This window comes from Poecile atricapillus, unplaced genomic scaffold (assembly GCF_030490865.1).
Source record: "Poecile atricapillus isolate bPoeAtr1 unplaced genomic scaffold, bPoeAtr1.hap1 scaffold_210, whole genome shotgun sequence".
In the NCBI taxonomy this organism is placed as follows: domain Eukaryota; kingdom Metazoa; phylum Chordata; class Aves; order Passeriformes; family Paridae; genus Poecile; species Poecile atricapillus.
Window position 1 is genome coordinate 1 of NW_026709031.1, and position 25,243 is coordinate 25,243.

At 55.8% G+C, this 25,243-nt stretch overlaps 1 protein-coding gene and 2 long non-coding RNA genes across 20 annotated transcripts; all 3 read left to right on the top strand.

Annotated features, from left to right (window-relative positions):
* The first annotated feature begins 12,937 nt into the window (after window positions 1-12,937).
* Window positions 12,938-14,500, top strand: LOC131574269 (uncharacterized). Of its 5 annotated transcripts, XR_009276445.1 has the most exons (5): window positions 12,938-13,071; window positions 13,152-13,901; window positions 13,989-14,126; window positions 14,293-14,362; window positions 14,449-14,500. It is a non-coding gene; the product is annotated as an uncharacterized LOC131574269 (long non-coding RNA). The 5 variants fall into 5 exon arrangements; XR_009276448.1 differs by lacking the exons at window positions 14,293-14,362; window positions 14,449-14,500 and having other exon boundaries at window positions 13,152-13,583; window positions 13,640-13,901; window positions 13,989-14,180; XR_009276446.1 differs by lacking the exons at window positions 14,293-14,362; window positions 14,449-14,500 and having other exon boundaries at window positions 13,152-13,551; window positions 13,584-13,901; window positions 13,989-14,180.
* A 32-nt stretch (window positions 14,501-14,532) lies between these two features.
* Window positions 14,533-16,215, top strand: LOC131574267 (uncharacterized). 14 transcript variants are annotated; one of them, XR_009276440.1, is made up of 3 exons: window positions 14,533-14,586; window positions 14,765-15,154; window positions 15,223-16,058. It is a non-coding gene; the product is annotated as an uncharacterized LOC131574267 (long non-coding RNA). The 14 variants fall into 14 exon arrangements; XR_009276432.1 differs by adding an exon at window positions 16,141-16,215 and having other exon boundaries at window positions 14,539-15,154; window positions 15,223-16,014; XR_009276431.1 differs by adding an exon at window positions 16,119-16,204 and having other exon boundaries at window positions 14,539-15,154; window positions 15,223-16,014.
* Window positions 16,216-16,427: 212 nt separating this feature from the next.
* Window positions 16,428-25,028, top strand: LOC131574266 (aspartate dehydrogenase domain-containing protein-like; the record flags this gene model as incomplete). Its single annotated transcript, XM_058828704.1, has 6 exons — window positions 16,428-16,564; window positions 19,239-19,323; window positions 20,978-21,127; window positions 22,429-22,661; window positions 24,604-24,755; window positions 24,877-25,028. Coding segments are annotated over 6 exons (795 nt in total), but the record flags the coding sequence as incomplete, so codon positions are not given.
* Window positions 25,029-25,243: the final 215 nt, after the last annotated feature.

The window sequence follows — 25,243 nt, forward strand, 5'->3', positions numbered from 1 at the left end:
GTTTGGGGTGGTTTTAGGGTGGTTTAGGAAGAATTTGAGGGGTTTTGGGGTGATTTAGGATGGGTTTAAGGGGTTTTGGGGTGATTTAGGACAGGTTTGGGTGGTTTTAGGGGGGTTTAAGCCTGGTTTAGGATGGGTTTGAGGGGTTTGGGGGTGATTTAGGATGGGCTTGGCGTGGTTTTAGGGGGATTTAGGGTGATTTAGGATGGGTTTAGTGTGGTTTGGGGGATATTTAGGATGGGTTTAAGGGGTTTCAGGGTGATTTAGGATGGGTTTGGGTGTTTTTGGGGTGATTTAGGATGGGTTTAGTGTGGTTTGGGGGTGATTTAGGATGGGTTTAAGGGGTTTCAGGGTGATTTAAGACGGGTTCGGGTGTTTTTGGGGTGATTTAGGACAGGTTTGAGGGGTTTTGGGTGGTTTAGGATGGGTTTGGGGTGGTTTTAGTGGGGTTTGGGGTGGTTTTAGGGGGCTTTAGGGTGATTTAGGACGGGTTTGGGTGGTTTTAGGGTGATTTAAGCCTGGTTTAGGATGGGTTTGGGGTGGTTTTAGGGGGATTTAGGATGGGTTTGGGCGTTTTTGGGGTGATTTCAGACAGGTTTGGGGTGATTTTGGGGGGTTTGGGGTGGTTTTAGGGTGGTTTAGGAAGAATTTGAGGGGTTTAGGGGTGATTTAGGATGGGTTTGAGGGGGTTTGGGGTGGTTTAGGACAGGTTTAGGATGGGTTTAAGGGGTTTTGGGGTGATTTAGGATGGGTTTAGGGTGGTTTAAGACAGGTTTGAGGGGTTTTGGGTGATTTAGGACAGGTTTGGGTGTTTTTGGGGTGATTTAGGACAGGTTTAGGATGGGTTTAAGGGGTTTTGGGGTGATTTAGGATGGGTTTGGGGTGTTTATTTGGGGTTCGAGTGGGTTCAGGGTGATTTAGGACAGGTTTGGGGTGGGTTTGGCGGTTTTGGGATGAATTTTTGTGGTTTAGGGTGGGTTTGGGGTGGGTTTGGGGTGATTTTTTTGTAGTTTGGGGAGGGTTTGGGTGATTTAGGACAGGTTTGAGGGGTTTTGGGGTGATTTAGGAGGTTTTTGGGGTGGTTTAGGACAGGTTTAGGATGGGTTTGAGTGGTTTAGGATGGGTTTGGGGTGGTTTTAGGGTGATTTAGGACAGGTTTGGGTGTTTTTGGGGTGATTTAGGACAGGTTTGAGGGGTTTTGGGGGTGATTTAGGACTGGTTAAGAAGAACTTGAGGGGTTTTGGGGTGGTTTAGGATGGGTTTGGGGTGGTTTTTTGGGGTTTGGGTGGGTTCAGGGTGATTTCAGACAGGTTTGAGGGGTTTTGGGGTGGTTTAGGACGGGTTTTGGGTGATTCTTTGGGGAGGTTTGGGGTGGTTTTAGGGTGGTTTAGGAAGAATTTGAGGGGTTTGGGGTGATTTAGGACACGTTTAGGGTGATTTAAGCCTGGTTTAAGACAGGTTTGAGGGGCTTTGGGGTGGTTTACGATGGGTTTGGGGTGGGTTTAGGGTGATTTAAGCCTGGTTTAGGATGGGTTTGAGGGGTTTTGGGGTGGGTTAAGACAGGTTTAAGACAGGTTTGAGGGGTTTGGGGTGGTTTAGGAGGTTTTTGGGGTTATTTAGGACAGGTTTAGGATGGGTTTAAGGGGTTTTAGGATGGTTTACGATGGGTTTGGGGTTTTTTTTGGTGTTTTGGGTGGGCTCAGGGTGATTTAAGACAGGTTTGGGGTGGATTTGGGTGGTTTAGGATGGGTTTGGGTGTTTTGGGGGTGATTTAGGATGGGTTTAAGGGGTTTTAGGGTGATTTAGGATGGGTTTGGGTGGTTTTAGTGGGGTTTGGGGTGGTTATAGGGGGGTTTAGGGTGATTTAGGACAGGTTTGGGTGGTTTTAGGGAGGTTTAAGCCTGGTTTAGGATGGGTTTGAGGGGTTTGGGGGTGATTTAGGACGGGTTTGGGGTGGGTTTGAGTGGTTTAGGATGGGCTTGGGGTGGGTTTAAGGGGTTTGGGGTGATTTAGGATGGGTTTGGGGTGGTTTTAGTGGGGTTTGGGGTGATTTTTTGAGGGTTTGGGTGCTTTAGGACAGATTCAGGGTGGTTTTAGGGGTTTTAGGGTGGTTTAGGACAGGTTTGGGGTGATTTTTTGGGAATTTGGGTGGTTTAGGGTGGGTTTGGGGTGATTTTTTTGTGGTTTGGGTGTTTTTAGGGTGATTTAGGACAGGTTTGGGCTGCTTTTGAGGGGTTTTGGGGTGATTTAGGATGGTTTTGGTGCTTTCAGGGTGGGTTTTTTTTTGGTTGGGGATGGGTTTGGGTGGTTAAAATGGGTTTGAGGGGTTTTGGGGTGGTTTTAGTTTGGTTTTGGGTGATTTTTTGGGGGGTTTGGGTGGTTTAGGATGGGTTTGGGGTGGTTTTAGGGGTTTTAGGTTGGTTTAAGATGGGTTTGGGGTGGGTTTGGGGTCTTTTTTGTGGTTTGGGGAGGGTTTGGGTGCTTTAGGACAGGTTTTGTGTGGTTTTAGGGGGGTTTAGGGTGATTTAGGACAGGTTTGAGGGGTTTTGGGGTGATTTAGGATGGGTTTGGGGTGGGTTTGGGTGATTTTAGGGGGTTTAGGGTGATTTTTTTGGGGTTTGGGTGGTTTAGGACGGGTTTGGGGTGGTTTGGGGGTGATTTAAGCCAGGTTTGGGGTGGGTTTAAGGGGTTCTGGGTTGATTTAGGATGGGTTTGGGGTGATTTTTTGGGTGTTTGGGGTGGATTTGGGTGGTTTAGGATGGGTTTAAGGGGTTTTGGGTTGATTTAGGATGGGTTTGGGGAGGTTTTGGGGTGATTTAAGCCAGGTTTGGGGTGGGTTTAAGGGGTTTTGGGTTGATTTAGGATGGGTTTGGGGTGATTTGGGGGTGATTTAAGCCAGGTTTGGGGTTGGTTTAAGGGGTTTTGGGTTGATTTAGGATTAGTTTGGGGTGATTTTGTGTTGATTTAAGCCAGGTTTAGGGTGGGTTTAAGGGGTTTTGGGTTGATTTAGGACGGGTTTGGGGAGGTTTTAGTGGGGTTTTGGTTGATTTTTTGGGGTTTGGGTGGGTTTGAGGGGTTTTAGGGTGGTTTAAGATGGGTTTGGATGGTTTAGGGTGGTTTTGGGGTGATTTTTTTGTTGTTTGAGGAGGATTTGGGTGACTTAGGACAGGCTTGAGGGGTTTTGGGGTGATTTGGGACAGGTTTGGGTGAGTTTGGGTGATATTAGGGGGTTTAGGGTGATTTTTTAGGGGGTTTGGGTGGTTTAGGATGGGTTTGGGGAGGTTTTGGGGTGATTTAAGCCAGGTTTGGGGTGGGTTTAAGGGGTTTTGGGTTGATTTAGGATTAGTTTGGGGTGATTTTGTGTTGATTTAAGCCAGGTTTGGGGTGGGTTTAAGGGGTTTTGGGGTGATTTAAGCCAGGTTTGGGGTGGTTTTAGTGGGGTTTTGTTTGATTTTTTGGGGTTTGGGTGGGTTTGAGGGGTTTTAGGGTGGTTTAAGATGGGTTTGGATGGTTTAGGGTGGTTTTGGGATGATTTTTTTGTTGTTTGAGGAGGATTTGGGTGATTTAGGACAGGTTTAAGGGGTTTTGGGGTGGTTTGGGGTGGGTTTGGGTGATTTTAGGGGGTTTAGGGTGATTTTTTGGGGGGTTTGGGTGGTTTAGGACGGGTTTGGGGTGGTTTTGGGGTGATTTAAGCCAGGTTTGGGGTGGGTGTAAGGGGTTTTGGGTTGATTTAGGATGGGTTTGGGGTGATTTTTTGGGTTTTTGGGGTGGATTTGGGTGGTTTAGGATGGGTTTAAGGGGTTTTGGGTTGATTTAGGGCAGGTTCGGGGAGGTTTTAGTGGGGTTTTGGGTGATTTTTTGGGGTTTGGGTGGGTTTGAGGGGTTTTAGGGTGGTTTAAGATGGGTTTGGATGGTTTAGGGTGGTTTTGGGGTGATTTTTTTGTTGTTTGAGGAGGATTGGGGTGATTTAGGACAGGTTTGAGGGGTTTTGAGGTGATTTGGGACAGGTTTGGGGTGGGTTTGGGTGATTTTAGGGGGTTTTGGGATGATTTTTTGGGGGGTTTGGGTGGTTTAGGACGGGTTTGGGGTGGTTTGGGGGTGATTTAAGCCAGGTTTGGGGTGGGTTTAAGGGGTTCTGGGTTGGTTTAGGATGGGTTTGGGGTGATTTTTTGGGTGTTTGGGGTGGATTTGGGTGGTTTAGCATGGGTTTAAGGGGTTTTGGGTTGATTTAGGACGGGTTTGGGGTGGTTTTGGGGTGATTTAAGCCAGGTTTGGGGTGGGTTTAAGGGGTTTTGGGTTGATTTAGGACGGGTTTGGGGTGGTTTTGGGGTGATTTAAGCCAGGTTTGGGGTGGGTTTAAGGGGTTTTGGGTTGATTTAGGACGGGTTTGGGGTGGTTTTGGGGTGATTTAAGCCAGGTTTGGGGTGGGTTTAAGGGGTTTTGGGTTGATTTAGGACGGGTTTGGGGTGGTTTTGGGGTGATTTAAGCCAGGTTTGGGGTGGGTTTAAGGGGTTTTGGGGTGATTTAGGACAGGTTTGGGCGTTTTTGGGGTGATTTAGGATGGGTTTAGGGTGGTTAAGAACAAGTTTGGGATGATTTTTTTGTGGTTTGGGGAGGGTTTGAGTGGTTTAGGACGGGTTTGGGGTGATTTAAGCCAGGTTTGGGGTGGGTTTAAGGGGTTTTGGGGTGATTTAGGATGGGTTTGGGGTGATTTTTTGGGTGTTTGGGGTGGATTTGGGTGGTTTAGGATGGGTTTAAGGGGTTTTGGGTTGATTTAGGATGGGTTTGGGGTGATTTTTTGGGTGTTTGGGGTGGATTTGGGTGGTTTAGGATGGGTTTAAGGGGTTTTGGGTTGATTTAGGATGGGTTTGGGGTGATTTTTTGGGTGTTTGGGGTGGATTTGGGTGGTTTAGGATGGGTTTAAGGGGTTTTGGGTGATTTAGGATGGGTTTGGGGTGGGTTTGGGTGATTTTAGGGGGTTTTGGGATGATTTTTGGGGGGTTTGGATGGTTTAGGACGGGTTTGGGATGTTTTAAGCCAGGTTTGGGGTGGGTTTGGGTGGTTTTTGGTTGTTTTGGGGTGATTTTTTTGTGCTTTGGGGTGGTTTTGGCTGATTCCAGACGGGTTTGAGGGGTTTTGGGGTGGTTTTAGGGTGGTTTGGGATGATTTTGGGATGGTTTGGGGGTGTTTTTTGTGGATTTTGGGATGATTTTGGGATGGTTTGGGGGTGTTTTTTATGGATTTTTGGGTGATTTTGGGGTGGTTTTGGGTGGTTTTCAGGTGGTTTTTGGATGATTTTGGGGTTTTTTTGTAGTTTTAGGAGGCTGGAGGGTGGGTCTGGGTGGTTTGGGGATGGTTTGGGATGGATTTGGGTGATTTTGGGTCTGTTTTGGGGTGATTTTGGGTGGGTTTTGGGTGATTTTGGGTCGGTTTTGGGGTGATTTGGGGTGGGTTCGGGTGGTTTTTAATGAATTTGGGTTTTTTTTCGGGGTGTGAATGACCCTGGACTGGAGCAACCATGGAGAAGCCGAGAATGTTCCAGAAACGTCACCAAAACCACACCAAATTCACCCCCAAACCACCCCAAAAATACCCCAAAACTTCACCCAAAAAACCGCTTCAAAAATACCCCAAAATCGCCCCAAAACCAACTTCAAATCCACTTCAAAACTACCCGAAAATCTCGCTAAAAAAAACTTCAAAACTGCACCAAAAATACCCCAAAAATGCCCCAAAATCCACATCAAAAATCCCCCAAAAAATGCTGGAAAACTGCACCAAAAATATCCCAAATTACCCCCAAAAATTCCCCCAAAATGGCCCCCAAAAATTCCCCCAAAACTTCATCAAAACCACCCCAAATTATCCCAAAACACCAAAAAAATACAAATAAAAAAATCTTTAAAAACGGCCCCAAACTCCAACAAAACCCCCCAAAACGATCCCAAAAACTCCCCAAAAGCCACACCTAAAATATCCCAAAATTACCCCAAAAACTCGCTAAAACTGCACCAAAACAGCCCAAAATTACCCTAAAATCACAGAAAACACAAAAAAACCCCAAACCACCCCAAAATACCCTAAAGCTGCTCTAAAAATACCCTAAAAATCCCTTTAAAATGCCCAAAACCACCAAAATTCTCCCCAAATCCCCACCAAAATGTCCTAAAACGCCCCAAAACCACCTAAAAATCCCCCCGAATTACCCAAAATACCCAAAATGCCCCAAATCCCCCCAAAATAACCCCAAAATGCCCCAAATCCGCCCCAAAATCACCCGAATCTCCCCAAAATTTCCCAAATTTTCCCAAAATGCCCCAAAAACCGCCTCCAAACCCCCCCCAAATCCCGGGGGGGGAGCGTCCCCTCCCCCCGCTGTTCCCGTTGCCATGGGAACGGGGGGAGCGCGCTGCGGATGCGCCGTTGCCATGGAAACCGAGCGGGGGGAGGGGGAGGGCACTGCGGGGTTACCATGGCGACGGCGGCGCGGAGGGAGAGGGAGCGGCTGCGGGAACGGCGGTTGCCATGGTAACGGGAGTGGGGCAGGAACAGCGGTTCCCACGGTAACGGGAGAGGCGCGGGGGAGGGGCGGAAACAGCGGGAACAGCGGTTCCCATGGCAACAGGCCGGGAGGAGCAGGAACAGCGGTTCCCATGGTAACGGGAGCGGCGCGGGGAGGGGTGGACACAGAGGGAACAGCGGTTCCCATGGTAACGGGAGTATCGCGGGGAGGGGTGGACATAGAGGGAACAGCGGTTGCCATGGTAACGGGAGCGGCGCGGGGAGGGGAGAGAAAACAGCGGTTCCCATGGTAACGGGAGCAGTACGGGGAGGAGCAGGAACAGCGGTTCCCATGGTAACGGGAGTAGCGCGGGGAGGTGTGGATACAGAGGGAACAGCGGTTCCCATGGTAACGGGAGCAGCGCGGGGAGGGGTGCACACAGAGGGAACAGCGGTTCCCATGGTACCGGGAGCGGCACGGGGAGGGGCAAACACAGCGGGAACAGCGGTTGCCATGGTAACGGGAGAGGCGCGGGGGAGGAGCGGAAACAGCGGGAACAGCGGTTGCCATGGTAACGGGAGCGGCGCGGGGAGGGGCGAACACAGCGGGAACAGCCGTTGCCATGGTAACGGGAGAGGCGCGGGGAGGGGCGCACACAGCGGGAACAGCGGTTGCCATGGTAACGGAAGGGGCGGTACCCATGGTAACGGGAACAGCGCGGAGACCGGGAACTCACCCCCCCCCCCCCCCCCGAAAAAAATGGGATCCGGGGGGGGGAGGGGACCCCAAAAATGGAACCGGGGGGTGCGACCCCACCCCCCCCAAAATGGGGACCCCTCCCCCAAAAAACGCTCCCCAGGGGCGGTGAGACCCCCCCCCCAAAAATGAGACACCCCCTCCCAAAATTTGGGGTCTCAAAGGGGCGACCCCCCAAAAAAATTGGACCATCCCAAAATTTGGGGACCCCTCCCCAAAAAAGGGACCCAAAGGAGCGACCCCCCCCAAAAAAATGGAATCTCCCTAAAAAATTTGGGGACCCCTCCCCAAAATTTGGGGTCCCAAAGGTGCTACCCCCCCCCCCAAAAAATGGAACCTTCCCAAATTTGGGGTCTCAAAGGTGCGACCCCCCCCTAAAAAAATGGAACCCCCCTAAAAAATTTGGGACCCCTCCCCAAAAAAGGAGCCCAGGATTGCGACCCCCCCCCTAAAAATTGGACCATTCCAAAATTTGGGGACCGCCCCCCGAAATTTGGGGTCCCAGGGGTGCGACCCCCCCCCAAAAAAATGGAATCTCCCTAAAAAATTTGGGGACCCCTCCCTAAAAGAGGATCCCAAAGGAGCCAAACCCCCCCCCAAAAAAATGGGACCTTCCCAAAATCTGGGGACCCCTCCCCAAAAAAGGGACCCAGGAGTGCGACCCCCCCGAAAAATGGGACCTTCCCAAAATTTGGGGTCTCAAAGGTGCGACCCCTCCCTCGAAAAAAATTGGACCATCCCAAAATTTGGGGGCCCCTCCCCCAAAAAAGGGACCCAGGAGTGCGACCCCCCCCCAATAATGGGACCTTCCAAAATTAGGGGTCCCAAAAGTGAGACCCCCCCCTCGAAAAAAAATTGGACCATCCCAAAATTTGGGGGACCCTCCCCCAAAAAAGGAGCCCAGGATTGCGACCCCCCCCCAAAATAAATTGGACCATTCCAAATTTGGGGACCACCCCCAAAATTTGGGGTCCCCAGAATTACGACCCTCCCCCCATAAAAAATGGAATCTCCCTAAAAAATTTGGGGACCCCCCCCCAAAATTTGGGGTCCCTGGGCTACGACCCCCCCCAAAAAATGGAACCTTCCCAAAATTTGGGTCTCAAAGGTGCGACCCCCCCCTAAAAAAATGGAACCCCCCTAAAAAATTTGGGGACCCCTCCCCAAAAAAGGGTCCCAGGATTGCGACCCCCCCCCAAAAAAAGAAATTGGACCATTCCAAAATTTGGGGACCCCTCCTCAAAAAAGGGACCCAAAGGAGCCAACCCCCCCCCAAAAAATGGGACCTTCCAAAATTTGGGGTCTCAAAGGTGCGACCCCCCCCCCCCAAAAAATTGGACCATTCCAAAATTTGGGGACCCCCCCCAAAATTTGGGGTCCCAGGATTAAGACCCCCCCGAAAAAAAATGGAATCTCCCTAAAAAATTTGGGGACCCCTCCCCAAAATTTGGGGTCCCAAAGGTGCGACCCCCCCTCCCAAAAAATTGGACCATTCTAAAATTTGGGGTCCCAGGGGTGCGACCCCCCCCACCCCAAAAAATGGAACCTCCCTAAAAAATTTGGGGACCCCTCCCCAAAAAAGGGACCCAAAGGAGCCAAACCCCACCCCAAAAAAATGGGACCATTCCAAAATTTGGGGACCCCTCCCCAAAAGAGGATCCCAGGAGTGCGACCCCCCCCAAAAAAATGGGACCTTCCCAAAATTTGGGGTCTCAAAGGTGCGACCCCCCCCTCGAAAAAAATTGGACCATCCCAAAATTTGGGGGACCCTCCCCCAAAAAAGGAGCCCAGGAGTGCGACCCCCCCCCCAAAAAACTTGGACCATTCTAAAATTTGGGGTCCCAGGGGTGCGACCCCCCCCCCAAAAATGGAACCTCCCTAAAAAATTTGGGGACCCCTCCCCAAAATTTGGGGTCCCTGGGGTACGACCCCCCCCTAAAAAGATTGGACTGTTCCAAAAAAGGATCCCAAAGGTACGACAGCCCCCCCCAAAAAAATGGAACCTCCCAAAAAAATTTGGGGACCCCTCCCCAAAAAAGGATCCCAAAGGTGCGATCCCCCCCCAAAAAAATTGGACCCATCCCAAAATTTGGGGTCTCAAAGGTGCGACCCCCCCCCCTAAAAAATTGGACCGTTCCAAAAAAGGGTCCCAGGGGTGCGACCCCCCCTCCCAAAAAATGGAACCCCCCTAAAAAATTTGGGGACCCCTCCCCAAAAAATGGACCCAAAGGAGCCAAACCCCCCCCCAAAAAATTGGACCATTCAAAAATTTGGGGACCCCTCCCCAAAAGAGGATCCCAAAGGAGCGACCCCCCCCAAAAAAATGGGACCTTCCCAAAATTTGGGGTCTCAAAGGTGCGACCCCCCCTCGAAAAAAAATTGGACCATCCCAAAATTTGGGGGACCCTCCCCCAAAAAAGGGTCCCAGGAGTGCGACCCCCCCCCCCAAAATAAATTGGACCATTCCAAAATTTGGGGACCGCCCCCCAAAAAAGGGTCCCAGGAGTGCGACCCCCCCGCAATAATGGGACCTTCCCAAAATTAGGGGTCCCAAAAGTGAGACACGCCCCCCCCCCAAAAAAATTGGACCATTCCAAAAAAAGGTCCCAGGGGTGCGACCCCCCTCCATAAAAAATGGAATCTCCCTAAAAAATTTGGGGACCCCTCCCCAAAAAAGGGACCCAAAGGAGCCAAACCCCCCCCCAAAAAAATGGGACCATCCCAAAATTTGGGGACCCCTCCCCAAAAAAGGGACCCAGGAGTGCGACCCCCCCCCAATAATGGGACCTTCCCAAAATTAGGGGTCCCAAAAGTGAGACACCCCCTCCCCCCAAAAAATTGGACCATTCCAAAAAAGGGTCCCAGGGTGCGACCCCCCCCCCCAAAAAAATGGAACCTCCCCAAAAAATTTGGGGACCCCTCCCCAAAAGAGGATCCCAAAGGAGCCAAACACCCCCCCAAAAAAATTGGACCATCCCAAAATTTGGGGACCCCTCCCCAAAAGAGAATCCCAAAAAGCGACCCCCCGCAAAAAAATGGGACCTTCCCAAAATTTGGGGTCCCAAAGGTGCGACCCCCCCCCCAAAATAAATTGGACCATTCCAAAATTGGGGACCCCTCCCCAAAAAAGGGTCCCAGGATTACGACCCCCCCGAAAAAAATGGAATCTCCCTAAAAAATTTGGGGACCCCTCCCCAAAATTTGGGGTCCCTGGGCTCCGACCCCCCCCCCCAAAAAATTGGACCATTCCAAAACTTGAGGACCCCCCCCCTAAAACCTTGACTTGGTTCCTCCCCCCCCGCCCCTCCCCCCCCGGAAGTTCCCGGATGTTGGGGGTGGGGGAGGGGCGGGGGGGGCAAAGGGCGCGCGGGCCGGTGGGGGAGGGGAACGGCCGCTAATTAGTGAGTCTGGGGTTAATTAAAGCGGTAATTAGTGAGTTTGGGGTTCATTTGGGGGGTAATTAGTGAGTCTGGGGTTAATTAGGGCGGTAATTAGTGAGTTCGGGGTTAATTTGGGCGGTAATTAGTGAGTTCGGGGTTAATTAGGGCGGTAATTAGTGAGTTCGGCGTTAATTAGGGCGGTAATTAGTGAGTTTGGGGTTAATTTGGGCGCTAATTAGTGAGTTCGGGGTTAATTTGGGCGGTAATTAGTGAGTTTGGGGTTAATTTGGCCCCTAATTAGTGAGTTTGGGGTTAATTAGGGCGGTAATTAGTGAGTTTGGGGTTAATTTGGGCGGTAATTAGTGAGTTCGGGGTTAATTTGGGCTGTAATGAAGGGGTGCGGGGTTAATTAGGGGGTGGGAGGCGTTAATTAAAGGGTGATTAGGGCGGGGGAGGTAATCTGGGGGTTAATTAGGGGCGGATTGGGGGTTAATTAGTGAAGTTTGGGGTTAATTAGTGCGGTTTCGGGGTTAATTAGGGCGTTTTGGGGTTAATTAGTGCGGTTTGGGGGTTAATTAGTGCGGTTTCGGGGTTAATTAGGGCGGTTTGGGGGTTAATGAGCGCTAATTTGTGTTAATTAGTGCAGTTTGGGGGTTAATTAGGGCGGTTTGAGGGTTAATTAGGGGGATTTGAAGTTAATTAGTGCGGTTTGGGGCTAATTAATGCGGTTTGAGGGCTAATTAGGGCGGTGTGCAGGTTAATTAGTGCGGTTTGGGGTTAATTAGGGGAATTTGAAGTTAATTAGTGCGGTTTGGGGGTTAATTAGGGCGGTTTTGGGGTTAATTAGGGCGGTTTGGGGGTTAATGAGCGCTAATTGGTGTTAATTAGTGCGGTTTGGGGGTTAATTAGGGGAATTTGAAGTTAATTAGTGCGGTTTGGGGGTTAATTAGGGCGGTTTTGGGGTTAATTAGGGCGGTTTGGGGGTTAATGAGCGCTAATTGGTGTTAATTAGTGCGGTTTGGGGGTTAATGACCACTAATTGCTGTTAATTAGTGGGATTTGGGGGTTAATGAGCACTAATTGGTGTTAATTAGGGCGGTTTGGGGTTAATGAGCACTAATTGGTGTTAATTAGCGCTAATTGGTGTTAATTAGCGCTAATTGCTGCCCCCAGGCCATGGCGGAGCAGCCGCAGCCCCGGCGGGTCGGGATCCTGGGATACGGAAAACTGGGTACGGGAAACTGGGATGGACTGGGGGGGACTGGGAGGGACTGGGAGGGACTGGGATGGACTGGGATGAACTGGGATTGAACTGGGGGACACTGGGATAAACTCAGGGGAACTGGGAGGGACTGGGGAGAACTGGGATAAACTGGGATTGAACTGGGATTGAACTGGGATGGACTGGGATGGACTGGGGGGGACTGGGAGGGACTGGGATTGAACTGGGATTGAACTGGGATTAAACTGGGATGAACTGGGATGAACTGGGATTAAACTGAGATTGAACTGGGATTGAACTGGGGAAACTGGGAGGGACTGGGATGGACTGGGATTGAACTGGGATTGAACTGGGGGACACTGGGATAAACTCAGGGGAACTGGGAGGGACTGGGGAGAACTGGGATAAACTGGGATTGAACTGGGATTAAACTGGGATAAACTGGGATTGAACTGGGGGAACTGGGAGGTGACACTGGCGGAACTGGGATTAAACTGGGAGGGACTGGGAGGGGACTGGGGTGACTCGGATTGAACTGGGATTAACTGGGATTGAACTAGGGGGGACTGGGATGAACTGGGATGAACTGGGATTGAACTGGGATTAAACTGGGATAAACTGGGATTGAACTGGGATTAAAGTGGGATGGACTGGGATTGAACTGGGATTAAACTGGGATAAACTGGGATTAAACTGGGATTGAACTGGGATAAACTGGGATTGAACTGGGATTAAACTGAGATTAAACTGGGGGTGATTTTGGGGTGATTTTGGGGAGGTTTGGGGTTGTTTCAGAGAGAACTGGGGGGAACTGGGGGGAACTGGTCCATACTGGGAGGGACGGGGATGGGACACTGGGGACACTGGGAGGGACTGGGGCTGTCCCCGGGGGTGACACAGGAGGTGACACAGGAGGTGACACAGGAGGTGACAGAGGAGGTGACACAGGAGGTGACACAGGAGGTGACAGGAGGTGACACAGGAGGTGACAGGAGGTGACACAGGAGGTGACACAGGAGGTGACACAGGGGGTGACAGGAGGTGACACAGGAGGTGACACAGGGGGTGACACAGGAGGTGACAGGAGGTGACACAGGAGGTGACAGGAGGTGACACAGGAGGTGACACAGGAGGTGACACAGGAGGTGACAGGAGGTGACAGGAGGTGACAGGAGGTGACACAGGAGGTGACACAGGAGGTGACACAGGAGGTGACAGGAGGTGACACAGGAGGTGACACAGGAGGTGACAGGAGGTGACACAGGAGGTGACACAGGAGGTGACACAGAAGGTGACAGGAGGTGACACAGGAGGTGACAGGAGGTGACACAGGAGGTGACACAGGAGGTGACACAGGAGGTGACACAGGAGGTGACACAGGAGGTGACAGGAGGTGACACAGGAGGTGACACAGGAGGTGACACAGGAGGTGACACAGGAGGTGACAGGAGGTGACAGGAGGTGACACAGGAGGTGACACAGGAGGTGACACAGGAGGTGACACAGGAGGTGACACAGGAGGTGACAGGAGGTGACACAGGAGGTGACACAGGAGGTGACACAGGAGGTGACAGGAGGTGACAGGAGGTGACACAGGAGGTGACACAGGAGGTGACACAGGAGGTGACACAGGAGGTGACAGGAGGTGACAGGAGGTGACACAGGAGGTGACACAGGAGGTGACACAGGAGGTGACACAGGAGGTGACAGGAGGTGACAGGAGGTGACACAGGAGGTGACAGGAGGTGACAGGAGGTGACACAGGAGGTGACACAGGAGGTGACACAGGAGGTGACACAGGAGGTGACAGGAGGTGACACAGGAGGTGACACAGGAGGTGACACAGGAGGTGACAGGAGGTGACACAGGAGGTGACACAGGAGGTGACACAGGAGGTGACACAGGAGGTGACAGGAGGTGACACAGGAGGTGACACAGGAGGTGACACAGGAGGTGACACAGGAGGTGACAGGAGGTGACAGGAGGTGACACAGGAGGTGACACAGGAGGTGACACAGGAGGTGACAGGAGGTGACAGGAGGTGACACAGGAGGTGACACAGGAGGTGACACAGGTGACAGGAGGTGACACAGGAGGTGACAGGAGGTGACAGGAGGTGACACAGGAGGTGACACAGGAGGTGACACAGGAGGTGACAGGAGGTGACACAGGAGGTGACACAGGAGGTGACACAGGAGGTGACACAGGAGGTGACACAGGAGGTGACAGGAGGTGACACAGGAGGTGACACAGGAGGTGACAGGAGGTGACACAGGAGGTGACAGGAGGTGACAGGAGGTGACACAGGAGGTGACAGGAGGTGACAGGAGGTGACACAGGAGGTGACAGGAGGTGACGCAGGAGGTGACGCAGGAGGTGACACAGGAGGTGACACAGGAGGTGACAAGAGGTGACAGGAGGTGACACAGGAGGTGACACAGGAGGTGACAGGAGGTGACACAGGAGGTGACACAGGAGGTGACACAGGAGGTGACACAGGAGGTGACAAGAGGTGACAGGAGGTGACAGGAGGTGACACAGGAGGTGACAGGAGGTGACACAGGAGGTGACACAGGAGGTGACAGGAGGTGACAGGAGGTGACAGGAGGTGACACAGGAGGTGACACAGGAGGTGACAGGAGGTGACACAGGAGGTGACACCGGAGGTGACACAGGAGGTGACACAGGAGGTGACACAGGAGGTGACACAGGAGGTGACACAGGAGGTGACAGGAGGTGACAGGAGGTGACACAGGAGGTGACACAGGAGGTGACACAGGAGGTGACACAGGAGGTGACAGGAGGTGACAGGAGGTGACAGGAGGTGACACAGGAGGTGACACAGGAGGTGACAGGAGGTGACACAGGAGGTGACACAGGAGGTGACACAGGAGGTGACAGGAGGTGACAGGAGGTGACAGGAGGTGACACAGGAGGTGACAGGAGGTGACACAGGAGGTGACACAGGAGGTGACACAGGAGGTGACAGGAGGTGACACAGGAGGTGACAGGAGGTGACACAGGAGGTGACACAGGAGGTGACAGGAGGTGACACAGGAGGTGACACAGGAGGTGACACAGGAGGTGACAGGAGGTGACAGGAGGTGACACAGGAGGTGACAGGAGGTGACAGGAGGTGACACAGGAGGTGACAGGAGGTGACACAGGAGGTGACACAGGAGGTGACACAGGAGGTGACAGGAGGTGACAGGAGGTGACACAGGAGGTGACAGGAGGTGACACAGGAGGTGACACAGGAGGTGACAGGAGGTGACACAGGAGGTGACACAGGAGGTGACACAGGAGGTGACACAGGAGGTGACACAGGAGGTGACAGGAGGTGACAGAGGAGGTGACAGGAGGTGACACAGGAGGTGACACAGGAGGTGACAGGAGGTGACAGGAGGTGACACAGGAGGTGACACAGGAGGTGACACAGGAGGTGACACAGGAGGTGACACAGGAGGTGACAGGAGGTGACACAGGAGGTGACACAGGAGGTGACAGGAGGTGACACAGGAGGTGACAGGAGGTGACACAGGAGGTGACACAGGAGGTGACAGGAGGTGACACAGGAGGTGACAGGAGGTGACAGGAGGTGACACAGGAGGTGACACAGGAGGTGACAGGAGGTGACACAGGAGGTGACACAGGAGGTGACACAGGAGGTGACACAGGAGGTGACAGGAGGTGACAGGAGGTGACACAGGAGGTGACAGGAGGTGACAGGAGGTGACACAGGAGGTGACACAGGAGGTGACAGGAGGTGACACAGGAGGTGACACAGGAGGTGACACAGGAGGTGACACAGGAGGTGACAGGAGGTGACACAGGAGGTGACACAGGAGGTGACAGGAGGTGACAGGAGGTGACACAGGAGGTGACACAGGAGGTGACAGGAGGTGACAGGAGGTGACACAGGAGGTGACACAGGAGGTGACACAGGAGGTGACACAGGAGGTGACAGGAGGTGACACAGGAGGTGACACAGGAGGTGACAGGAGGTGACACAGGAGGTGACACAGGAGGTGACACAGGAGGTGACAGGAGGTGACACAGGAGGTGACAGGAGGTGACACAGGAGGTGACACAGGAGGTGACACAGGAGGTGACACAGGAGGTGACAGGAGGTGACACAGGAGGTGACACAGGAGGTGACACAGGAGGTGACAGGAGGTGACACAGGAGGTGACAGGAGGTGACAGGAGGTGACAGAGGAGGTGACACAGGAGGTGACACAGGAGGTGACACAGGGGAGGTGACACAGGAGGTGACAGGAGGTGACACAGGAGGTGACAGGAGGTGACACAGGAGGTGACACAGGAGGTGACACAGGAGGTGACACAGGAGGTGACAGGTGACAGAGGGAGGTGACACAGAAGGTGACACAGATGTCCCCAATGTCCCCAGGGCAGTTTTTGGTGTCCCCGCTCCTGTCCCAGGGCCCCTCCCTGGGTCTCTCCCTGGGGTGACACAGGGGAGGTGACACAGGAGGTGACACAGGGTGACAGGAGGTGACACAGGGTGACAGGAGGTGACACAGATGTCCCCAATGTCCCCAGGGCAGTTTTTGGTGTCCCAGCTCCTGTCCCAGGGCCCGTCCCTGGGTCTCTCCCTGGTTTTTGTCTGGGCCCGGCGCGGGGGGGCCCTGGAGCCGCTGCCCCCGGAGCTGCGCCTGACGGACCTGCGGCAGCTGCCCGACACGTGAGACAGCCAAAAACACCCAAAAACACCCAAATTCACCCCAAAATCCACAAATCCACCACAAAATCCACAAATTCATCCCAAAAACCTCTCAAATCCACCACAAAACTGCCCAAATTCACCCCAAAATCCCCAAATTCACCACAAAATGGCCAAATTCACCCCAAAACCCTCTCAAATTCACCACAAAACTGCCCAAATTCACCCCAAAATCCCCAAATTCACCCCAAAACCCTCTCAAATTCACCACAAAACTGCCCGAATTCAACACAAATTTCCTGTATTTACCCCAAAACTGCCCAAATTCACCCCAAAATGGCCAAATTCATCCCAAAATCCCCAAATTCATCCCAAAAACCTCTCAAATCCACCACAAAACTGCCCAAATTCACCACAAAATGGCCAAATTCACCCCAAAATCCCCAAAATCACCCCAAAGTCCTCTCAAATCCACCACAAAACTGCCCAAATTCACCCCAAAATCCCCCAAATTCACCACAAAATCCCCAAATTCATCCCAAAAACCCCAAATCCACCACAAAATCCCCAAATTCATCCCAAAAACCTCTCAAATTCACCACACAATTGCCCGAATTCACCCCAAAATCCCCAAATTCACCCCAAAATCCCCAAATTCATCCCAAAAACCTCTCAAATCCACCACAAAACTGCCCAAATTCACCCCAAAATCCCCAAATTCACCCCAAAATCCCCAAATTCATCCCAAAAACCTCTCAAATTCACCACAAAACGGCCCAAATTCAACACAAATGTCCTGTATTTACCCCAAAACTGCCCAAATTCACCCCAAAATGGCCCAAATTCATCCCAAAACTGCCCAAACTCACCACAAAATGGCCCAAATTCAACCTGAAGTGGCCAAATTAATCCCAAAATGTCCCGAATTCATCCCAAAAGGGCCCAAATTCACCCCAAAACTGCCCAAATTCATCCTGAAATGGCCAAATTCACCCCAAAACGGCCAAGTTCATCCCAAAACCTCTCAAATTCACCACAAAACTGCTCAAACTCATCCCAAAATGGCCAAATTCGACCCAAAATGGCCAAATTCATCCCAAAACAGCCCAAATTCATCACAAAGTGGCCGAATTCACCCCAAAATGGCCAAATTCACCCTAAAACGGCCCAAATTCACCCTAAAACTGCCCAAATTCATCCCAAAATGGCCAAATTCAACACAAAGTGGCCGAATTCACCCTAAAACTGCCCAAATTCACCCCAAAATGGCCAAATTCACCCCAAAACGGCCAAATTCAACCCAAAATGGCCAAATTCATCCCAAAACCTCTCAAATTCACCCCAAAACTGCCCAAATTCACCCCAGATGTCCCCAAATGTCCCCAAATCCCCCAGTGTTGTCCCCAATGTCCCCATGTCCATCCCCATGTCCCCAATGTCCCCAGTCCTGTCCCCGTGTCCCCAACGCTGTCCCCATGTCCATCCCTGTGTCCCCAATGTCCCCAACGTTGTCCCTGTGTCCCCAATGTCCCCAATGTCCCCAACACTGTCCCCATGTCCCCATATCCATCCCCGTGTCCCCATTGTCCCCAACGCTGTCCCCAAAGTCCCCAACGTTGTCCCTGTGTCCCCGTGTCCACATGTCCCCAACACTGTCCCCATGTCCCCATATCCATCCCCATGTCCCCAGTGTCCCCAACACTGTCCCCAATGTCCCCAACGCTGTCCCCAATGTCCCTGTGTCCCCAATGTCCCCAATGTCCCTGTGTCCCCAATGTCCCCGACGTTGTCCCTGTGTCCCCGTGTCCACATGTCCCCAGTCCTGTCCCGTCCCCGTGTCCCCATATCCATCCCTGTGACCCAATGTCCCCAACACTGTCCCCAATGTCCCCATGTCCTGTCCCCATGTCCCCATGTCCATCCCCGTGTCTCCATGTCCCCAATGTCCCCAACACTGTCCCCATGTCCCCAACACCGTCCCCAATGTCCCCAACACTGTCCCCATGTCCCCATATCCATCCCCGTGTCCCCAGTGTCCCCAACGCTGTCCCCAATGTCCCCGTGTCCTCAATGTCCCCGACGTTGTCCCTGTGTCCCCATGTCCCCATGTCCATCCCCGTGTCCCCAACGCTGTCCCCAATGTCCCCAACGCTGTCCCCATGTCCCCAACACCGTCCCCAATGTCCCCAACGCTGTCCCCAATGTCCCCAGTGTCCCCAACGCTGTCCCCAATGTCCCCGTGTCCTCAATGTCCCCGACGTTGTCCCTGCATCCCCATGTCCCCAATGTCCCCAGTCCTGTCCCGTCCCCAATGTCCCCATGTCCTGTCCCCATGTCCCCATGTCCCCATGTCCATCCCCATGTCCTCAATGTCCCCAACACTGTCCCCAATGTCCCTGACGTTGTCCCCATGTCCCCAATGCTGTCCCCATGTCCCCATGTCCATCCCTGTGTCCCCAATGTCCCCATGTCCATCCCCATGTCCTCAATGTCCCCATGTCCCCAACACTGTCCCCATGTCCATCCCTGTGTCCCCATGTCCCCAGCACTGTCCCCATGTCCCCAACGCTGTCCCCAATGTCCCCATGTCCCCGATGCTGTCCCCATGTCCCCAACGCTGTCCCCATGTCCATCCCTGTGTCCCCATGTCCCCGACGCTGTCCCCATGTCCCCAACGCTGTCCCCGTGTCCCCAGCGGGGTGCACCTGGTGGTGGAGGTGGCCCATCCCTGCGTGGTCCAGGAGCACGGCGAGGACATCCTGCGGCATGCGGACCTGATGGTGACACCTGGGGACACCGGGGGGGGCCGGGGGGACACCAGGGGGACACCTGGGGACACCTCGGGGACACCTGGGGACACCTGGGGACACCGCGGGACACCTGGAGACACCGGGGGGACACCATGGGGACACTGTGGGGACACTGGGGGGACACTGTGGGAACATGGGGGGGACAGCTCGGGGACACCGGGGGGACACTGGGGGGACACCTCGGGGACACCGTGGGGGGCTGGGGGGACACCGTGGGGACACCAGGGGGACACCTCGGGGACACCGGGGGGACACTGCGGGGACACCGTGGGACCGTGGGGACACCTGGGAGACACCGCGGGGACACCAGGGGGACACCATGGGGACACCAGGAGGACACCGGGGGGACACCTGGGGACACCTGGGGACACCGGGGGGACACCTCGGGGACACCGGGGGGACACTGCGGGGACACCATGGGGACACCAGGAGGACACCGGGGGGACACCTGGGGACACCACGGGGGGCCAGGGGGGACACCTTGGGGACACCTCGGGGACACCGCGGGGACACCATGGTGACATCGGGGGGACACCGCGGGGACACCTGGGGACACTGGGGGGGGCCGGGGGGACACTGTGGGGACACCGCGGGGACACCGGGGGGACACCGGGGGGGGCCGGGGTCACCCGTACAGCGTCCCCAATGTCCCCAATGCCCTCAATGTCCCCAATGTCCCCAATCCCACCCAGTGTCCCCTGATGTCCCCAATCCCACCCAATGTCCCCAATGCCCCCAACCCCCCCCCCCCGTGTCCCCAGTGATGTCCCCATGATGTCCCCTTTTGTCCCATCATGTCCCCATGTCCCAGCTGAGGTCTCCAGTGGTCCTCGTGTCCCCGGTGATGTCCCCTGATGTCCCCATGTCCCTGATGATGTCCCCGATGCTGTCCCCATGTCCCCATGATGTCCCCATGATGTCCCCATGATGTCCCCATGATGTCCCCATGATGTCCCCAGTGCTGTCCCGTGATGTCCCCATGTCCCCATGATGTCCCCATGTCCCTGATGATGTCCCCGATGCTGTCCCCATGTCCCCATGATGTCCCCATGATGTCCCCATGATGTCCCCATGTCCCCAGTGCTGTCCCGTGATGTCCCCATGTCCCCAATGATGTCCCCATGTCCCCAGTGCTGTCCCCTGATGTCCCCAATGATATCCCATGCCGTCCCCATGTCCCCAGTGCTGTCCCCATGTCCCTGATAATGTCCCCATGTCCCAGATGATGTCCCCAGTGCTGTCCCCATGTCCCCAGTGCTGTCCCCATGTCCCCATCATGTCCCCATCATGTCCCCGTGTCCCCAGTGCTGTCCCCATGTCCCTGATGATGTCCCCATGATGTCCCCATGTCCCTGATAATGTCCCCATGATGTCCCCATGTCCCTGATGATGTCCCCATGATGTCCCCATGTCCCTGATGATGTCCCCATGATGTCCCCTGATGTCCCCTGATGTCCCCAGGTGGGGTCCCCGTCGGCGCTGGCGGACGCAGACACCGAGCGGTCCCCAGTGCTGTCCCCATGTCCCCATGATGTCCCCAATGATATCCCACGATGTCCCCATGTCCCTGATGATGTCCCCATGCTGTCCCCATGTCCCCAATGCTGTCCCCTGATGTCCCCAGGTGGGGTCCCCGTCGGCGCTGGCGGACGCGGACACCGAGCGGCGGCTCCGGGCCGCGGTGGCGCGGGGGGGCCACACCCTGTACGTGCCCAGGGGGGCCCTGTGGGGCTGCGAGGACATCGCCAGGCTGGACCGCGCGGGGACACTGCAGGTGACATTGGGGACACTGCAGGTGACATTGGGGACACTGGGGACATTGGGGACACTGGGGACACTGGGGACATTGGGGACATTGGGGACATCGCCAGGCTGGACCGGACAGGGACACTGCAGGTGACACTGGGGACATTGGGGACACTGGGGACACTGGGGACATCGCCAGGCTGGACCGGACAGGGACACTGCAGGTGACACTGGGGACATCACTGGGGACACTGGGGACACTGGGGACATCGCCAGGCTGGACCGCGTGGGGACACTGGGGAGAGATCCTGACCTTGTCACCGCTGTCCCCATGTCCAGCTGATGTCCAGTTGTCCCCTCAGTGTCCATCTGTCCCTCACTGTCCCCCTGTCCCTCACTGTCCCCATGTCCATCTGTCCCTCACTGTCCCCATGTCCCTCACTGTCCCCATGTCCCTCACTGTCCCCAAGTCCCTCACTGTCCCCATGTCCCCCTGTCCCTCACTGTCCCCATGTCCCCAAGTCCCTCACTGTCCCCCTGTCCCTCACTGTCCCCATGTCCAGCTGATGTCCAGTTGTCCCCTCAGTGTCCATCTGTCCCTCACTGTCCCCATGTCCCCCTGTCCCTCACTGTCCCCAAGTCCCTCACTGTCCCCCTGTCCCTCACTGTCCCCATGTCCCCCTGTCCCTCACTGTCCCCAAGTCCCTCACTGTCCCCCTGTCCCTCACTGTCCCCACATCCCTGACTGTCCCCATGTCCCCCTGTCCCTCACTGTCCCCATGTCCCCCTGTCCCTCACTGTCCCCATGTCCCTCACTGTCCCCGCAGTCCCTCACTGTCCTCATGTCCCCATGTCCCTCACTGTCCCCATGTCCATCTGTCCCTCACTGTCCTCCTGTCCCTCACTGTCCCCCTGTCCCTCACTGTCCCCATGTCCCTCACTGTCCCCATGTCCCCATGTCCCTCACTGTCCCCATGTCCCTCACTGTCCCCATGTCCATCTGTCCCTCACTGTCCCCCTGTCCCTCACTGTCCCCATGTCCATCTGTCCCTCACTGTCCCCATGTCCCTCACTGTCCCCATGTCCCCCTGTCCCTGACTGTCCCCCTGTCCCTCACTGTCCCCCTGTCCCTCACTGTCCCCCTGTCCCTGACTGTCCCCCTGTCCCCACAGTCGCTGACGGTGTCCCTGACGGTGTCCCCGGCCAGCCTGCGGCCGCAGGGCCAGCTGCGGGATCGGTTGGTGGCCCCATGTCCCCATGTCCATCTGTCCCTCACTGTCCCCATGTCCCCATGTCCATCTGTCCCTCACTGTCCCCCTGTCCCCGCAGTCCCTGACGGTGTCCCTGACGGTGTCCCCGGCCAGCCTGCGGCCGCAGGGCCAGCTGCGGGATCGGTTGGTGGCCGCGGTGGCCGCGGGGACGGTGACGGAGCTGTACCGGGGGCCGCTGCGGCCGCTGTGCGCGCTGGCCCCCAACAACACCAACGCCATGGCGGCCGCCGCGCTGGCCGCGCCCGGGCTGGGCTTCGACCGCGTCACCGCCCGCCTGCTGGCCCAGCCCAGGTGGGGACACCTGTGTCACCTGGGGGACACCTGGGGGTCACCTCTGTCACCTGGGGGTCACTTGTGTCACCTGGGGGGTGTCTGGGGTCATCTGGGGGTCATCCGGGGGCACCTGTGTCACCCGGGGGTCACTTTTGTCACCTGGGGGGCACCTGGGGGTCACTTTTGTCACCTGGGGGATACCTGGGGGTCACTTTTGTCACCTGGGGGACACCTGGGGGAACATGGGGGGCACCTGGGGGGCACCTGGGGGGTGTCTGGGGGTACCTGGGGTTCGACCGCGTCACCGCCTGCCTGCTGGCCCAGCCCAGGTGGGGACACCTGTGTCACCTGGGGGGGCACCTGGGGGTCACCTGTGTCACCTGGGGGTCACTTGTGTCACCTGGGGGTACCTGGGTGACCATGTCACTGCCCGCCTGCTGGCCCAGCCCAGGTGGGGACACCTGTGTCACCTGGGGGGACATGGGGGGCACCTGGGGGTCACCTGTGTCACCTGGGGGTCACTTGTGTCACCTGGGGGACACCTGGGGGGACATGGGGGTCATCTGGGGGGCACTTCTGTCACCTGGGGGGATGTGGGGGTCACTTTTGTCACCTGGGGAGACACCTGTGTCACCTGGTGGTCACTTGTGTCACCTGGGGGCGCCTGGGGGTCGCTTTTGTCACCTGGGGGCACCCGGGGGGTCACCTGTGTCACCTGGGGGGTGTCTGGGGGTACCTGGGTGACCATGCCACCGCCCGCCTGCTGGCCCAGCCCAGGTGGGGACACCTGTGTCACATGGTGGGCACCTGGGGGGGACATGGGAGTCACTTTTGTCACCTGGGGGGCACCTGAGGGGATGTGGGGGTCACTTTTGTCACCTGGGGGTACCTGGGTGACTGCGTCACCGCCCGCCGCTGGCCCAGCCCAGGTGGGGACACCTGTGTCACCTGGGGGTCACTTTCGTCACCTGGGGGGACATGGGGGGCACCTGGGGGGACATGGGGGTCATTTTTGTCACCTGGGGGTCACTTTTGGCATCTGGGGGGTACCTGGGGACACCTGTGTCACCTGGGGGTCACTTTTGTCACCTGGGGGTCACTTTTGTCACCTGGGGGGCACCTGGGGGGTCACCTGTGTCACCTGGGGGTCACTTTTGTCACCTGGGGGGGCACCTGGGGGGTCACCTGTGTCACCTGGGGGGTGTCTGGGGTCACCTGGGGGGTGTCTAGGGGTATCTGGGCTTCGACCGCGTCACCGCCCGTCTGCTGGCCCAGCCCAGGTGGGGACACCTGTGTCACCTGGGGGGACATGGGGGTCACCTCTGTCACCTGGGGGTCACTTGTGTCACCTGGGGGGTGTCTGGGGTCACCTGGGGGGTGTCTGGGGGAACCTGGGGGTCACTTTTGTCACCTGGAGGGACAGGGGGGTATCTGGGGGGACATGGGGGTCACTTTTGTCACCTGGCAGAACGCTTGTGTCACCTGGGGAAACACGGGGGGCACCTGGGGGTCATTTTTGTCACCTGGGGGTCACTTGTGTCACCTGGGGGGTGTCTGGGGGGTACCTGTGTGACACCTGTGGCACTTCGTGTGCTACCTGTGTCACCTGTGTCACACCTGGGGGGGTACCTGTGTGTCACCTCTGTGTCACCTCTGTGTCACCTGTCACCTCCTTGTGCCACTCCCATTGTCCCCACACTGTCACCCCCCAATGTCCCCTTAGTGTCCCCATTGTCCCCTCAGTGTCCCCTCAGTGTCCCCAATGTCCCCTCAGTGTCCCCAATGTCCCCTCAGTGTCCCCTCAGTGTCCCCAATGTCCCCTCAGTGTCCCCAATGTCCCCATTGTCCCCTCAGTGTCCCGGACTGGCACCTGCTGGAGGTGGAGGTGACAGCGGTGACCGATGGTGGCCGCGCCCTCAGTGTCCCCTCAGTGTCCCCAATGTCCCCAATGTCCCCTCAGTGTCCCGGACTGGCACCTGCTGGAGGTGGAGGTGACAGCGGTGACCGATGGTGGCCGCCCCCTCACCGTCACCAGCAGCCGCCGCAACCCCGCGGGCCACGGCGATGTCACGGGCAGGGCCACGCTGCAGAGCTTCTGGATCAGCCTGCAGGGTTTGTCACCTGTGTCCCCTCAGTGTCCCCTCAGTGTCCCCATTGTCCCCTCAGTGTCCCCATTGTCCCCTCAGTGTCCCCTCACCGGCCTCCCCTCCCTCACGCTCTCCCCTCCCCGCAGACTGCACCGGGCACGGCGGCTGCGTCAAGTTCTGCTGAGCCGGAGCACCGGGAACCCCTCCCCGACCCCACCTCGGCGACATTTTGGGGACATTTTGGGGACAATAAAAGCCTGCCTGGCCCCGGTGGTGGTGACGCCCTTCTTGTCATGGCGGCGGGGAGAGGGACGCGATGTGATTGGTGGAAACCTCGCGCGGGGCACGGCGGGAGGAAGGGTTCTCTCCGCTGATTGGCGGAGGCGGGGAGCAAAGCGTTATGGGAAGAAGGTCGAGGCGCTGATTGGCTAGGAGGCGCCATGGGAAGGAGGTCGGCGCGCTCTGATTGGTCAGCGCTGCGCGAAGCATGACGGGAGTTGTAGTTGCGGCCTG